At 45.0% G+C, this 18,958-nt stretch overlaps 1 protein-coding gene across 1 annotated transcript in view; it reads right to left on the minus strand.

Moving 5' to 3' along the window:
* LOC145404105 (uncharacterized) overlaps window positions 1-18,958 on the minus strand; it is a gene marked incomplete at its 5' end in the record, with an annotated part of 234,108 nt that overhangs the window by 180,759 nt on the left and 34,391 nt on the right. The window contains one exon of the mRNA XM_080275717.1: window positions 5,639-5,759. Within this exon, the coding sequence (XP_080131843.1) occupies window positions 5,639-5,759 (121 nt within the window). The remainder of the gene's footprint in view (window positions 1-5,638; window positions 5,760-18,958) is intronic.

Genomic DNA, 18,958 nt, shown 5'->3' on the forward strand with positions numbered 1-18,958 from the left:
CTTTTCCTTATACTATCTCCACTTCCTTCACACCAACACCACTAAACACGGATCACATCCACACTTCTCTATACATGGACCTCCACTTCCCTACCACTAACTACACTTCAGTACTATATAATGACTTCCACACTTCCTCAAACCTCACTTGCCACTATCAGACTCAATTTTACCTCCACTTACCTCACACCAAAACCACTACACTTTTACCTCACCAAACTCTGCGACACTCACACCGTCCACTTACTGTCACTGCCACACCTCCCTTTAACACCACATTCTCTCTCTCTCTCTCTCTCTCTCTCTCTCTCTCTCTCTCTCAGCGTTCCACTTCACTCTCCACTCTCTCCAACACAGCCACTTTAAAGCCTTCGCCTCCACTCTCAACCTTTCCCAATCTCACCAAACTCTAACACTTGACACAAATCCTTCACTGTCGCTCTAGTCCTACACACACTTTCCCTTGTTCCACTATTTAAAGATCTTCCCAAGTCACAATAATTTTTTTAAGGCTAGTTATTAAGCTTACAGAAATAATTATGGCACACGGTCTATTATCATCTACCCCTATATCTATCTATCCACAGCAAGATGCCTTATTTCTTTGTGAAGTGGTCAAAAACGAATCGTCTCAATGTAACCCTGCCCCCCGCCAACAGGCTGTCCTCTCTCCAACTCACACTGCCTTCTCTTATATACCTCTCCATTCCATCCCTCAATCTCATCTTCGGCACAAAATTGAAACTAGAGGGGCACTCACTGGAGCGCATCTCTCCGACAAGGGCAACGTAATTTCCAAACCTCTCTTCATGATGGGGTTAGGTTTTCTCGTCATAGATTAGGGTTCCGCAAAAAGTGTTTTCCGGATCCAGAATCTTTACGATCCGGATCGGTCCCAAAAGTTAATCGATAATTCGCTGGGACAAGGGCTATCTACCCACCAAATTTTATCAAAATCTCTCGTTTAGTTTTTGAGTAGTCCTGCTAACAGACAAACAAACTAATAAACAAACAGACAGGGGTGACAGCATACTATCCCTGTTAGAGAGAATAAACCCTTCACGCAGAGGACGTAGTTTTAATTTTGATCTGGTTATCCCCACTAATGCTATTCAGCTTAGAGTATACTTCCAGAACTGGAGGGGTTACATACAGCCTTCCTTAACCCCTTGAACACGAAGGGCTTTTCCCGCGTTGAATATAATCGTCTGGAGGTGAGAAGCACATCCTACACATTGACGTCACCGCGTTGAAGTATACCCTGTTCCTGTTCGCTTTAACTAGGCGTAAAATTGCCACTCTCCACCTTGTATGCTGAGCTATACCAAGAAATTAACACTAGAATAATGGTGCTTGTCACGAAGAAGTGGTATGGAATGGATGCTGAATCGCAGTATTACCTTATTCCGACACCGAGCTACAAGATACAGAAGGACGAAAATCTCCGGCAAGTTAATGTGAGTGGACTATAGTTAGAGTACGTCAATGTTCCTTTACGCCAGCACACTCCCACACCCACGACTCTCTTCCCCCACCACCACCACCACTTTCTTCCCACACCACCACCACCTTCTTCCCACATCACGACTCTCTTCCCACACTACCACCACCTTCCTCCCACACCACCACCACCTTCTTCCCACACCACCACCACCACACCACCACCACCACACCACCACCACCTTCTTCCCACACTCCACATCTTCTTGACAGACTCCACAGCCGCCCACGTGTCCACCTGACCTTAACCCCTTCAATCTGAGTACGTCTTTTATAATTTATTCTTGACAATTCCACACGATTATATTCCGTTCGAGAGAGAGAGAGAGAGAGAGAAACCTTATGTAGTCAGGGTATGCCACTGTTTTATAATATCCAGCAAGTTCCCACACCACCCTCCTCTTCCCACACTCAATGTCTTCCCCCCACACACTCTCCACACGCACCCACGGCTCCACCAGACCTTAACTTCCTCAACCACCCGGCCACCACCTCCCACGCACACTCCACTCACCTCCTTAGCAACCGTACCTCAATATATTTATCTATTTTTTCCCTGGTAAAATCTGAAGGCTTGAGTGATCAGTGAATCCAGCTGTGGCAATTTTCACTAGAACAATTCATTATAGTTCTAAAAATAAAAAATAATCTATGCCTTACAACTAATATACTCACTTTCTTCCACCAACACAACATATGAACATCAACAGCATAATACCAATATAATTTTAACGTTAACTTTCCCATGCAGATTAAGTCACTGAAGAATACATTTTTCCTTACAATTTCCGTGTCACTCTGGTCCTTCTCACTTTTTCCTGTCGGCTTCGGCTTTAGGACTGTAGGATGAGGGGGACGTTCATGCTTTACTATCTATAATATCAGGTAACAGATGCCGCATACATAATTCACCCTACCACAAACCACCTCCAAGGGATCAATGGGTATGTTGCTGCTGACTTCTTGTACCTCTGTCAGTTCTTATTTTTCATCTTACTTTTAACCTCTGATTCCTACCAACCCAAGTTAGTGACAACAGGATGATGATAATGATGATGATGATGATGATGATGATGATGATTCCTACGCACCCAAGATAGTGGCGACAGGATGATGATGATGATGATGACGATGATGATGATAAGGCTTGACTGATGACTGGATGGTGATGTGGCTAATTTTCACTGGTAACTCTAATGAGTCATATATATTTTTTTTTTCACTTGCTTCGTTTCTGAATCATGAGAACCTCATTTATAAGTGATGATGATGATGATGATGGTGATGATGATGATGATGACAAAAGCCTCTCCCAGTTTCACAATTTCCTATTTATAAGTGAGAATGGAACTGACGATGATGATGATGATGATGATGATGATGATGATAAAAGCCTCTCCCAGCTTCAAATTTCCTATTCATAAGTAAGAATGGAACTGATAATGATGATGATGATGATGATGATGACAAAAGCCTCTCCCAGCTTCACAATTTCCTATTCTTGGATCCTACCCACCCCGTATGTAACAGTGTGGGAAGAGGGGTGGTGATGATGATGATGATGATGGTGGTAGTGATGGTTTTCCGCCAGACGACTAAAGCTGACAGAGAGACTTGGCACGGTCTCTCTCTCTCTCTCTCTCTCTCTCTACTGCACTGACGGATTTTACCTTCTATTCACGCTTCCCCAGACGATTTCATTAACCCCCTGCATCCGGTGACGTATTTTAAAGCCTATTCTTGCTATCACCGGACGATTTTTCGCACCGCTTAATGTGGATTCCTAACTGCAAAGGGGCTAATAAAGGCTACCTAACATCCCTGATTCGAAGTCTCCCCTAAACTGAATAAAACTGGGGGAAACAACATTAAATTTCTTAAAAAAAAAAAAAAAGTCATCGGAGTGAAGTGAGTAAGATCAGGGCACACATCTAGCATTGATGGGCTTGATCTCCGACGATTTTATTATTATTTTTTTTTTTGGGGGGGAGGAGGACCTGTCGTAGTTAAGGGGGTTAAGAGGTGCGTCTCTGGTAATATTCTTGCCTCCCCAGACGATTTTATTTAGCTACGACCAGCCGCAGTGAAGGGGTCTCATGTATATCCACGAACCCATAAGCATTTTTACTTTTATCCTTGCCACCTTTACTTTTTGATTCATTTGTGCTGTCAGACGATTTTGTTCAGGTCTGGGGAGGCCTCTCGTTAGTGCAGTGGGTTGGAAACAATCTCAATTAACCCAATGAACCGTAACGCTTTTTTCACTTTATTCTCGCCTTTTGGGAGGACGATTTTATTCAACTTAGGGGAGACTTTTCGAACTAAAAGGGTTAGATATATCTTGAATAACCCCATCCAGTAAGACGGACCTTTCCTAAGTTGAATAAAATCGTCTGGCAGCAGCAAAATAAACTAAAATGGACGTCAACCGGATACAAGGTGTTAAGCACTTCATTCTTCCTGCACCACACAGACGATTCCATTTCATTTAGGGACGTCTCATAGTGAAGGGACTGCAATATGTTTTATACGCCACGCAGACCAAGGTTAATGAGATACGGTGCATTTTTTTACAATCGAATGTGCTTTCATAGTGTCGCCTTAGGTATAATTCACAACTGGCAAAATGGCAACTACAAAGCACGCATGATCTCCAATTACCCTGTTCAAAGGTGCGTTTACGTACAAGGAGTTGATAAGTCACTGTGCCGTAAAACACACTCACACTTCGCATACTCTACAAACGCACATTTCACACTACCACAATCAACACAGCTACGCCTAAAAACAACTCACACTGCCATACTGCTCACACGAATCAAACAACCACATCTGCCACACTTTATGCTACCACACCACATATCACACTGATGCACCTCGCACTGTCACACACCCAACACAATCTCATACTGCCACACTTCACACTGCTACATCTAACGAACACCTTAGTCTGCCTCACAACACACTCCCGTAACTCCCACTCATCTTAATCTGGCACACCTGACACTACCACACATATACTACATCATACACCACCACACCACAAGTCACAGTTCACCGCCACACAGTCTCCAACTTCACAAAAATACTACCATACACATACTTACACACACACACACACACACACACACACACACACACACACACACACACACACACAGAGTCACAACTCACACTGCCACACACACACACCGTCTCTTGCCACACAAAGACTTTTCAAACACTCTATACAAAGACCCCTTCTCCCAGGCACGACTTATGCAGACTATAAAACAGATCTGAGACAGTCGCCTTTGTAGTTACTCCTGTTTCATGCTGTTAGGGAGTTTTCATCTTTTATACATCTCGGAGGCTTGACTGATGGGCGAAAGAGGGGGACATTTTGCTGGGCAGTCTAATGATAGTTCTATTACCTCATCATGCTTATTGGTGCTTTCTACTCAGTGCCATTTATAATACTGATGATTTTTATTGTATGCTGTTAAATTGTACCAGGCAGAAACAGCCCTAAAAAGAAGAGTTGTTATGGACGAATAAAAAGTATCTATAACAAGGGAAAGGTGCCACGCGAGCATGCTAGGATGTGGACGATTACTTTACGCAAAGGACACGACAGACTGAACCTTTAAATACATTAACTAGGCACCATAAAACAACTTATTTACATTGTTTCTTGCGTTCTTGCGGAGGTAGTAAAAATCAAGGCAGAGAACGCCTAATCGTGCAGGACAGCGTTGGGTGGGGTTAAGCAAAACGGATTAACTAGGCATGGTAGACGAAACTGTGGTCAAGTGGTATCATTGTGGACAGACGACCGCAAGACTGATGCCAGATGAAACAGTGAAGAGTTCGAGACTATGAGTTTCGTTGTCCTCGCTATTCTTTCACACTGACCCACAGACAAGCCCTAACACTCCATCCTCCACCGCTACCATCACATCAGCCATGGCTGAGAAAGTCCATGCATATTACAGCACAGTCGGTTTTATATCACTGATGCTTCTCAATAATCTCAATGTGTGGGGAAGACTGCTGGGCTTTAGCAAACAGACCAGCCAAACGCACGGTATGTCCAGAGCTGGCTGCATACGTTAAAAAATAAAATAACTAGCTAAACAAGTAAATAAAGTGTACGTACCTTTCTTGGCGTTATTGTGTAGGTGGTGAGTGAAGGCGATGGCCAGCTTCCTGCGGTGGTTGCACAGCTTGGTCATGTCCCCGCCATCCAGCTCAGGCAGCAGCGTCGGCCGGGACGGTACCTGCAACACAAACAATACAACGTTTACCTCAAACCTTCCAAAACATTACAACGGTCACTCTTATTGCATTCCTACATTGTGTTACATTTTGCATAACTAACACTGTAACTATAAATAATTTTCTTAGCAATTCCAGTCTTCTTTCTACAGTACTACAAAATAATGCTGAAAAAAAATAAAATGATGTGAAGAAAGGACGGTACCTGCAACACAAACATTATACTATTTACTAGCTTCAACGCCCCAATACTGTGCTACTCTTTTCATAACTATCACAACAACCCATCACGGCACATATCCTGTACTCAATTCTAGATCCCTTTTAAAAACACTATAATACACACACATATATTTCTCCCATATAAAATCTCTCAACAAAAAGCAGTGACAGATTTTATTCCTTCATTTTTGCTATCGCCAGAATGTTCGCATGTACTTTAAGGGAGACAATTTGAAGTAGAGAGACTACGGGAAAAACAATCCATTGACCCCTTCACTAAGACCTTTTTTGAACATTACAGTATAAAACAGACTCTTTGTACCATGGAAAATAAAATAACGTTGTGAGAGACTTTTCAATCTAAAGTCGCCATAGTCTTCATTAATCCTCTCACTCAGGGATTTCCCACACGATAAGTACAACAGCTGGAGGTGAATGAATAAAACTGAATAATAAAAAAAACGTCATCTTAGTGAAGGGGATAGAACTGAAATCATCTCAGGCTAGGATGCACACACACACACACACACACACACACACACACACACACACACACACACAAAACGTCATCACAGAGAAGGGTTTAATAATGGCCAGGTCACACTCTAAAAGCCTGCAACCCACTTAGTCAACTATGCATGAACTCTGCCACAACTCTCCACGAGCCACTTAACTGCGCTCCACAAAGTATCTTCTAACAGTGCAATTGCAAACACGACAAAGCCTCGTAATTTATAGTTTTGACGCACGCACGCACGCACGCACGCACGCGCACACACACACACACACACACACACAAAACGAAGCCTCTTAACTTCTATTTCTGTAACACATATTGCAACACTCCTCCATTATTTCAGCACAAAGCATACAGCACAAATGAACAACGCTTAACTTCAAAACAAACCTCCACACTCAACACCACACCTCTGCAACACATTGAATACAATACCACAAACCTGTACACAACACATTACTCACAGCACAACTCTTCAACAAAGCTCTCAACATTAAAACAATCACCACCACAACCATGCAACACACAATACAACCGTCACTACAACACACAATTTTCTTAACACGACACCTTCTTAACACATAATACACCTAGGGAACAAGATACAACACAACCATTACATACAAACATCTCAACACACATCACAACATCACAAAGCGGCATCAGCATCAGCAACACAAGCGAGAAGGAGCAGCACATCCTTCACCCCCAACCACGACATACAACAATCTCAACACACATCACAACACCACACTACAACATCACAAATCATGAAAGCAGCATGAACATCAGCAACACCAGCGAGCAGCAGCAACACATCCACCACTCCCCCGCTGACACGCACCACTCCATAAATCACACACACTAATGGAACGACAATATAAATGACGCCAGCTCCCCTATTCATTTTTCCCGCCGGCAATGCATGCAGTGATTGCGACGAGGAGTGTAACAGGAGGGGGATATTAAAGCGAAATGTTTGTGCTACCTGTCTGATGTCCGGAGATGAGCTGGTTCATGACGACAATACACAAAAGAGATTCATGCAGTTCGTATGCAAAAGATAAATATACCAGTACTTGTGCCCTTTTAATAATAATAATAATAATAATAATAATAATAATAATAATAATAATAACACTACAAATTATCGTACACACGCACATAATGCCGGGAATGGTGTACCATACTGAATGACCGGTAAGGCTTCGAGATTGGGTTATATAAAGATTAGGCGGTTTGTCCTTTGTGCCTCTGCCTCCTCCTGCCACGATGACACTTGGCAGTATATTGGTGCTCTGAAAGGCCTATCATGGGAAGCCTGCAAATCTCTCTGTTTTACTTATCTGTGAATTAAGCTCAACTGTATATAACAAAAGGAATAATTAAAAACTCTCAATTACCAGTATTTCTAGTGTCCTGAAAACAAAGTGCAGCCTAAACGCCACTGATGCTTAATGCTATTCAACACACGCACTGACACATCCCACATCTCCCCCCTCCCCCCCTCTCACTTTCTCTCTCTCTCTCTCTCTCACACACACACACACACACACACACACACACACACACACACACACACAGAACCATCAGTCAGCACCATAACCAGAAACCACGATCGAACCCCCCCCCCTCTCTCTCTCTCACACACACACACACACACACACACACACACACAGAACCATCAGTCACCACCATAACCAGACACCATGATCGATCCCCCCCCTTTCTCTCTCTCTCTCTTTCACACACACACACAAACACACACACACACGAGTGAACATCAGAGGGCCACACTAATGGCATCCTGGCACATAATGAGGAGTGCCACAAGAGACCATAATGACATTCTTGCATCCTCACACACACACACACACACACACACACACACACACACACACACACACACACACACACACACACACACACAATCACACGCACACACACCTTTGATACACACAAACACGCACACAATCATACATACCTCCCACATACATGCACACACACAGACGCACACATACCTTTGATGCACATACGTCTACACACCCAAATGAAGTGTTTATTATATACATATCCATGGTGTTCTTTAAAAAATGCTCACACACACACACACACACACACACAAACACTACACACACACAAAACATACATAATATAGTTTTATAGACATACAACACACAAAGGCAGAAGTATTACACTGTCAAATACAGGTCTCTCTCTCTCTCTCTCTCTCTCTCTCTCTCTCTCTCACACACACACACACACACACACACAGCACCTTCCTCCCCCTGAATACGTCATATGACTTACCGTGCATACAAATTTACCTCTCTCACTCTCTCTCTCTCTCGTTTTTCTTTCCCTCGCACGTGCCCTTACTTACTTTCTCCTTCCATTTTTTTCTTCCCCAGACTCCCCCCCCTCTCTCTCCCCTCCTTCTTCTATACTTCCTCCATCCTTCTCTCCTATCTCACCTCTCTCCTCTTCTCTACCGATCAGATAAACTCTCAAACGTCCTTTCCTCTACTTTTCACCTTCCCCTCTTCTCTCTTTCTCTCTCTCTCTCTCTCTCCACTCCTGCTCTCCTTGGTTCTCATCTTTTCATCTCTTCCCTCTAATCTTTCTACTTCTTTAGCTCCCCACAATTCCTTCCATATCTACCCTCGTCTCCACCACCCCTCCCCACCTCTACAAACCCTTCTACCTCGTCAACTACCCAATATTCCTCCTCATCTTCCTCCTCCTCCTCATCATCATCATCATCATTTCCATCCACACTATCCAAAATGAAGTCGGCAGGATCCAGAAACAGGAAAAAGAAAACACAAGAGTACAAGATATGCCAAAACCAGCTTCCCAGAATGCCTTCCAATCTCTCTCTCTCTCTCTCTCTCTCTCATAGTGGTGGTGGGAGGCGAGGTAAGGTGCTCCCGGCCACCCAGAGTTCTGATAGCACTTTATGAGGCGGCCTTACTTCCGTGTCTGAGAGTGCGGTGATCGTATGTGGGGAGTGGCGGGTAGTCAGGAGCGATGGTGAGCGGTGGAGAGTGGCGGGGAGTGGCGGGACGTTGGGGAGTAGTTACTTGTGGAGGTGAAAATGTTGGTGAGGGGTGGAGAGTGGTTGAATGTGGAGTGGTGGGGAGTTAGAGGTGTACAGTGGTGGAGACGTAGATAAAGACGGTGGGGAGTGGTGTGGGGTAGCGGGAGAGGTGGGAGTGGGGGACCGAGTTGGACAGTAGTAACAAGTGATCAAGAGTGATGGGGAGAGGTTGACAGTGGTGCGGAGTGAGGTAGGTAAGTTCTGGATGGGCAGGATTAAAAAGGTAACTAACTCTGACGGGCGAAAAGCTTATTCCAAACAACTGTCGCCTTCTTCTGTGGACAAAACATACTTGCTGTATTGAAAATGTAGCTGTCTACTGAAGGCCACAGTTGTAGCAGAAACTGGCCTGGATTACACTTTGTCATCCATTTTTCCCTCCTCCCTGGTGATCCTATTTATCATTACCCAACGCCTAGGCACTGTAAAGTAGGTGGCCACATCTTCAGGGTCTAAGAGCAGCACACAAATATTCTGCTAAACCAGAGAGCCAAATGACATGGACAAATTTTTCCTTACTATTTTATACTGGGCCTGCATAGACCTGGATTCATATTTTAAGTGTAAATATTGGTTTCTTTCCAGAGTGTCATGAGACAAGTTGCCGACTTTACCCCCAACTATCATATCGCAATCGTTGCACCCTTTATTTTGCCTCAGATTATATTGCAACCAATGTTGTACGAATAATAAACCTTTCAGCCGATACACTTCATGCATACATTACACAAATCACAACACTCAACGTTTAAAAAAGAGGAAACTGGTATAGGCCGTCCCAAACATAAAGCATTGGCGGGACAAAGGAATATACTGTACAATACACCACTGCCGTCTCACTGGCCGTACAGAGCCAGCCAGGGAGACGCATGCAGTTCGCCAGTCTGGTTTTGGCCACCCCTGGTATATAGAAAGGAGAGTAGGGTCTGGCAGGGGAAGGAGTATATGACAGGTAGAAAATGGGTAAGGCTGCTAGGGAGGGAGGAAGGAAATCGCAAGAAGTGGAAAGGATAGAAATGTATTGGGTATGGATGGGATGAGGGAAGGGCAGAGTGATGTGGAGAGGGAGCGAAATAAAATGAAGGGCAAGGATGAGGCGATGGTTGGAATTAAGTAAGAACCAGTAAGAAGTGGCAGGATAAGGATTACAAGAGACAGAAAATGGGACGCGGAGAGAGAGAGAGAGAGAGAGAGAGAGAGAGAGAGAGAGACGAGCTAGGGAGTGGAAGGATGAAGCGGGAGTGAGACATGAAGAGTAGAGAAAAGGTGTGGAAGGTAAGAAGTGGAAGGGAGACAAAATGAAGGGTGAGGAAGAGGTGAGGGAGTGGCAGGGAGGAAGACAGGGAGTGAAAGAGAGGCAGGCAAACGGAAGGGTAAACGAGAGGAGAGGGAAGCAAGGAGGGAGGCGTTGTGAGTGACAGGGAGGGAAGGGAAGATGAAGGAACAAGAAGATGAAGACGATGCAGTGTGTGTGTGTGTGTGTGTGTGTGTGTGTGTGTGTGTGTGTGTGTGTGTGTGTGTGTGTGTGTGTGTGTGTGTGTGTGTGTGTGTGTGTGTGTGTGTGTGTGTGTGTGTGTGTGTGTGTGTGTGTGTGTGTGTGAGAGAGAGAGAGAGAGAGAGAGAGAGAGAGAGAGAGAGAGAGGAATAAAGGACACAGCCAGGTAGAGAGAGGAAAGTCAGGGAGATGAGAGAGCGAGGGGAGGGGAGATGAGGAACAAGCATGAGGGGAGATACGATACAGGAGACACAAGAGTACAGGAATGAATGGAGATGAAAGGGTGATTGCAAGGAGGGAGGGAGGGAGGGAGGGAAGGGAAGGAGGGAAGAGAATGTGAGATTTGACGGAAAGAAAGAGGAGAGAGAAAGTATGAGGAAACTGAAAAGAGGTGGAGGAAAAGCGTGGAGAAAGGAGGGAGAGGGTGGAGAGAGAAGAGGAGGGGAAGGATGGGGAGAGAGAAGAGGAGGGGAAGGGAGGGGAGAGAAGAGGAGGGGAAGGGTGGGGAGAGAAGAGGAGGGGAAGGGAGGGGAGAGAGAAGAGGAGGGGAAGGGAGGGGAGGGAGGAGGAGGGGACGGATGGGGAAAGAGGAGGACGGGAAGGGAGGGGAGAGGAGGGGGAGGAAGGATGGGGAGAGGAGGGGGGGAAGGGTGGGGAGAGAGGAGGAGGGGACGGGTGGAGAGAGAGGAGGCGGGGAAGAATGGAGAGAGAGAGAGAGAGAGGAGCGGAAGGATGGGGAGATAGAGAGGAGGGAAAGGATGGGGAGATGAGGGGAAGGATGGGGAGATAGAGAGGAGGGGAAGGATGGGGAGATAGAGAGGAGGGGAAGGATGGGGAGATAGAGAGGAGGGGAAGGAAGGGGAGATAGAGAGGAGGGGAAGGATGGGGAGAGAGGAGGAGGGAGAGGGTGAGGAGATGGAAAGCTGGATGGCTGGGAGAGAGAGAGAGAGAGAGAGAGAGAGAGAGAGAGAGGAAAAGAAATGAGAGACGAGAGGAAGCAGGCAGTGAGAGAGAGGAAGAGAGGGGAGAGAAGAGGGGAGGGCGAACCGAGGACTGATGGAAGCTGAAAGAGGGGAACAAAAGGGGGAGATAAAGAAGGAAAAAGCGAGGCGGGGAGAAGGGAGAACACAAATGACGGCACACCAGAGAGAGAGAGAGAGAGAGAGAGAGAGAGAGAGAGAGAGAGAGAGAGAGAGAGAGAGGTAAAATCAGTGTGAAAAAGGCACTGAACAGACTAACTCACCCTTCCTTACCTGCTTACCCCCTGCTATGTTCACCTGCTTAATTAGTCTTTTGTGTACCTGCTTGAAACTTGTGTCCACGTCCCCTTACCTGCCTGATAAATGTTTACCTGTATGAAACCCTACCTGCCTGATTCACCTTTGCTTGGGTAATTACTTCACCTTTGTTTACCTAAATACTTCTATCTTTGTTTCTGTGTGTGTGTGTGTGTGTGTGTGTGTGTGTGTGTGTGTGTGTGTGTGTGTGTGTGTGTGTGTGTGTGTGTGTGTGTGTGTGTGTGTTCTTACCTAATTGTTCTTACCTAATTGTATCTTTACAGGAATGAGTCAAGCTCGTACTGTCCCGTGTCTTAAACCATATTTATCGTACATATCCTTAAATTTGTGAATTGTTTTGGCACACACTATTTCATTCGGTAGTGCATTCCACTGATCAATTGCTCTGTTTGGGAAACTGAATTTCCTCACGTCTTTATCACCTCTCTTCTTATGCAGTTTTTTGCAGTGTCCTCTTGCTGATGCTTCTCCATATGTTAAGTAATCATTTATGTCTATTTTCTCCTTCCCTGATATGCATTTATATAGCATTATCATGTCACCTCTTTTCCTTCTCTCCTGTAGTATTGGTAGATTCAGTTTATTTAGTCTTTCTTCGTAGTGTGTGTGTGTGTGTGTGTGTGTGTGTGTGTGTGTGTGTGTGTGTGTGTGTGTGTGTGTGTGTGTTTTCTTTCATCCCGTTCTTCCCTTCCATACCATTTTTATTACTCATATCTTTTTACTTCCGTCTTCCAATTCATTTCTTTAACAATGCTTTATATTTTCAGTCACACAGTGCAATCTCTCTGGCGTAATACTATTCTCCTTCCATTCCTTCCTTTATTTTCTCTTCCTTCCCTCAGTCAGTCTTTATACTCTTTGTTTCTCCTGCCTTTTATGTTCCCCTATTCACTAGTCCAATCTCCCTGCCTGCTCCGTCCGTCCTTCCATCCATCCAGTCATCCATCCATCCATCCTTCACCCACTCTTCCTTCCTTTCATCAAGCAGTCCTATTTTCCTCAATTCTTTTATTTTCAATTTTTTTTTCTTTCGCTTTCATCCCCGCAGCGCAATCTCCCTGCCACTCAGGCCTCACAAGATATTAAACTGTCTTCTTTCCCTTCCTATATTTTTTATTCCTCTCTCTTTCCCTTCCATGGATCCACGGCGCGTTTCATCCACCTATCTATCCACCCACCCATCCATCGACTCATTTATCTATCCATCCATCCATTCAGCAATCCACTCATTCATCCATCCTTCCTTCCACTCCATCTATAAGTCTAAGTCCTCCATCCTTTCTCATTTCCTCCCATCTATAACCAACAAACCGTTCATTCATCCATCCTCCATCCATTCAACGAACCAACCATCCATCCATCAGTCCATCCGTACGTCCATCTATCCATTCCAAACTTCATTCATTCGCTCACTGCGTTTAATCATTCCTAGCTACATCCATCCTTTCAATCATTTACTCTTCCACTATCCTCTCATTTTCAGCCTGGCACCTCAATCCCCTTTCCTCTTATTTTTCCAATTTCTTTTTACGTTCAACATTTATTAAATCTCTCAGCCTACCAATGATACTCTTACACTTCCCTCATTCCTTCCGTCCATCCATCCTTCAGCTTCTTCCTTCCATCAATCCATCTATCCATATCCACCCTTCAATTATTTACTCCCTCGTCCCTCCCTTCCATGCAGAAATAAATCCCGTCCTCTTTCCTACCATCCTTTCATCCATCTACCCTCCAGTTTCTTCCTCCCTCCCTTCCTAGTCCTTCCATCCACCCATTCTTCATTCTTTCATTCCCTCGTACCTTCCTTCCCTGCAGAAATCGGTCAATGTTCTTATATATCATTCATTCCCTACATGTTTTCATTCACTCCAGTTTCACATCCATCCACCCTTTTGTTCAATCCAGGCAGACCACCTATGATACGATTACACTCCAAGAATACCATCCATTCATCCATCCTTCTATATACCTACCTAACCAATCATCATCATCATTCACTCCTATTCATCTATATCCTTCCAACCATTTACACATCTACTCTTCTTTCATTTCCAGACTTTTCCTTTATCCTTTTATCTCTCAATTTCTCTCCTTTGTTCACTTCTGGCAGCCCACCCATTATAGCATTACACCGTCGCATTTTCCACAAAGGACTTACGCTTCAGGTTTTCATCCATCATCCATCCATCTAACCTTTCTTTGCCTCGTTCATTCTTCCTTCCTTCCATCAACGTATCCATCCAACCTTTCTTTAGCTCGTTCATCCTTCCTTCCTTCCATCATCCATCTAACCCTTCTTAACCTCGTTCATTCTTCTTTCCATCCTTCCATGCATCCACCAGTCCATTCATCCATCTATCTACCTATCTATCCATCCACTCTTTCATACTCTCGTCCATACTTCTTTCTTTCCATCCTGCCATCCATCCAACAGTCATTTCATCTATCTATCTATCCATCCACTCCTTCATACTTCCTTCATCCTTCCATCCATCCACAAGTCAATTCATCTATCTATCCATCCACTCTTTCATACTTACTTCATCCTTCCATCTATCCACCAGTCAATTCATCTATCTATCCATCCACTCTTTCATTCTCTCGTTCATACTTCATTCCTTCCGTCCTTCCATCAATCTACCTATCTATCCATTCACTCCTTCATACTCTCGTTCATTCCTCCACCCATCCATCAGTCAATTTATCTATCTATCTATCCATCCACTCTTTCATACTCGTCCATTTTCTCGTTTGTTCCATCGTGCCGTCCCAGCCCTGATAGCATTACACTGGCACAATTCACAATACGCTTATGCTCCCGGTTTTCATCAGGCCCGTATCAGTATTTCAATTAAATCTCTGCTCCGGGGTTGATGGCTTGTTTGATGGCTTGTGTGTGTGTGTGTGTGTGTGTGTGTGTGTGTGTGTGTGTGTGTGTGTGTGTGTGTGTGTGTGTGTGTGTGTGTGTGTGTGTGTGTGTGTGTGTGTGTGAAAGAGAATGAGAGAGAGATGGGGAATTAGAGGAAAGAAGGGGAGAGGAAAGGCAAGGCAAGGGAACGCACTTTTACCCTCAGTCCCTGCGCCCTCACCCTTACAATCACCTCAACACCCTCCCCGTCTCCCTGCACCCTTATTTCACCCCTGTACCTTCCCCTTACAATCTCACCCTAATCCCTGCACCCTCAATTTACACCCTCACCCCTACCGTCATTTTAACTATCCTATTACTTCTACCTAACTACCCAAGCACTTGTTAACCTCGTGTCTACCTAATTTCTCATAACTTTAGCTTCCCTTACTGCCTGATACCCCTTATCCTCATCACTTTACCGCCTGACACCCCTTATCCTCATCACCTTTACCCCTGCGCACCTCCACCTCACCTGTCCATCACTATAATCCCGCTACACCTTCCTATTCTTCTTGCCTAACCAAACCCACTCCCTCATCACAGTCACTCCTAAAGACTGTGCGTTTTCGTTTTACCTGCTCATCACTCCCAGTCCCTCACCACCATCACCACCTCATCACCCTAACCCCTCACCACCCTCACCTTCACCCCTCATCACCTTCACTTCATCTGTCAATCTTCACCCCCTCTTCATCCTCACCTGTTCCTCATCTTCATTTCACCATCCTATCGTAGGCCTCCTTTTTCAGATGTGTGTGTGTGTGTGTGTGTGTGTGTGTGTGTGTGTGTGTGTGTGTGTGTGTGTGTGTGTGTGTGTGTGTGTGTGTGTGTGTGTGTGTTTTGTGTGTGTGTGTGTGTGTGTGTGTGTGTGTGTGTGTGTGTGTGTGTGTGTGAAATCCGCGTACTTGTATTTCATTTTACTTTCCTTCATGCTGTACGGCGGTAATGAACTTCACTGATAACTTGTCAATATCAGCTTTTCCTTAATCAACCTATCAATCCATCAATCAATCAACCTTCCCATCACTATCCCTCATCTCCTCATCACGCTATCCATTACCCTCGCATGACCAACTACACCTTTCATCGCACGCAACATCTCATCATTCTTACCAACTACCTATCGCTTCCTTCATTTAATCACTTTCACCCAATACTAAGCACCTTCTTCATCACCTTACCACCTTCACCTGCCCATCTCTCTCACACACAACCCACCACGCTCGTCACTTTCACCTACAAAGCATCTTCATATCACCATCTCACTACTCTCACCTGGTTAAATATGGAGATGGGCAGGTAAGTGGGAGTTGATTATATTCATTTGTCTTTCTACCTTCTAACGATTTCAAAAGACTTAGGGAATAATTAAAAATGATGAGATTCAGCTGGCACAGTCTCCCCTTCCCCCATTTACCCTTAACATCAATAATTTCTTTTTTATGTTATTCCTGTTGCCGTCAAACGATTTTTTATGCAACACAGGGGAGTTCTCTTGTAGTGGCGGGGTTAGAGAGAGAGAGAGAGAGAGAGAGAGAGAGAGAGAATATGGGGGATGGATGGACACACACACACACGCGCACACACACATACACACACACACACACACACACACACACACACACACACACGTTTCCAGACACTACCGCCAAACTTTAAAACAACTCAGGGGCCCGCTCTCAAAGTGATGGCGTTCTGCTTGCGGCCCCCCACCTCCCAACATACCTACGGAGGGGGTAAGCTGGGATGAGGCCTCTTACTGGGATCAATAAGTTAAGAGGGTTACACTCCGCCACTCACCACCACTACCACCACACCTGCCCACATTACCACACTCTTTCACCACACCTACCACACCGCACACCTATCACATACCCCATCTACTACTTAAGACAACTACCAGCACATCATATCACTTCCACACAACCTCACTACATCAACATCAGCACTGGCACATCACCACCACATCTTCCTGCATACCACACATCACAAACACAACACCATCACAACCATACACCACCACCACCATCACATATCATCACAACCATACATCGCCACCACCACCACCCACTACCACTACCGCATACCACCACCATCACCACAGCCCCTACAACCCCTGAGAGCCGCCTACGTTAAAATTAAACCCAAGGGGCTCACCAGTTTTATCGGAATATATTAACTGGCAACTTCATGCACTTGGATACGACCACTGGAGTTGCCGTAAACCCTGAATTATAAACCAAACCCTGATTTACAGAACCAATAGTGTGGCTTTTATCTGGCGTGGTGTGGGTGACGTGGCTTCCTTATGGCTTTTTTGTGGGCAAGCTATGCGGCTGAGTGGCTTGATGCAGAAGTTCGAAAAATGGTACTGGGTTTGGATCGATAGGTGACGACTGTAGGCTTTTTGATCACGTAAAGCTACATGAAGTTCACGCGGGTCATCATCATCATCATCATCATCAACAGCAACAACATCATCATCATCATCATCGAACACATAATGCCACCGCGAGTTTATGCGAATTACCATCATCAACCCTCATCATCACCATCGTCATCACTGACGCTATCATCACCATCATCATCACCAGCCTGAGAAAGTATACTGCAGATCCAAGTCCTCTCCCATCTCTTTTCTCTCTGACCTTCTGCTTATAGGCCTGTTTCATCCCCTCTCAATCAAACCTGCATCCATCATCTTGCCAACGCACACCAAGGCTTAAAATGCTCTGGACTGCCATAGCCTCGCCTACACCTCGCAAGGGGATTGACAAATACAGTTTTTATATTTGTACTACTACTACTACTACCGCCACCACCACCAACATCAGCACCAACATCAGCACCACCACCACCACCAGCACCACCACCACCACCACCACCACTACTACTATTACTACTACTACTACTACTACTACTACTACTAATCCATCCATCCATACATCATCCAATCCTACATTGCCCCAGGAGAAGCGTAGGAGCCCGGGACTAGGCAGTTGGTCCCGACATTTAAGATGAGAGTGACCAGCCTCACTCATCCCTGAGTGGCATTACATGAGCAATCAACCCCAACCACCCCTTGGATATAAACCTTCACCGGCTCAATCCGATTGGAGCGCAATAATTACCCACTAAACCACCAGGCGCCAAAATTTGGTTATATGGTTACCAATAATAATAATAACAATAATACCACCATCACCTCCACTCTTCTTCTTCTTATTATTATTATTATTATTATTATTATTATCATTTTTACCAATCGTGAGGCTCTTTCGATGACAGTTCACTCAAATATCACCCCGTGGATACGACACAAAAACGGCACACTTGAGGGTAAAGACCACAGTAACATAAAGCCCTTCTATGTGACACGAACGGCACATTTCGTAAAGCCCTCAAAGGTCGTAAAGCTGAGCCACGTCCATCTGTCCGTGAGTCCCCACTAAGCCGGGTCCTTTTAACCTTACTCCTGCAGCTTATGGACGATTTTACTCAGCTTAGGAAACTCTTAAAGGGTTTATTAAAGTTACATCCATCCACTGTAGTAAGATAATCCCTCCTGAGCTGCATGAAATGGTTAAGAGATGGCAATATGAAAAAATGAAAAGAAGTCCCAACGCTCATTGTATTAAGGAGCATTCTGTGGGCG

This window comes from Coenobita brevimanus, chromosome 62, assembly GCF_032717465.1.
Source record: "Coenobita brevimanus isolate Jiangsu-jjx chromosome 62, ASM3271746v2, whole genome shotgun sequence".
NCBI classification, from domain to species: Eukaryota; Metazoa; Arthropoda; class Malacostraca; order Decapoda; family Coenobitidae; genus Coenobita; species Coenobita brevimanus.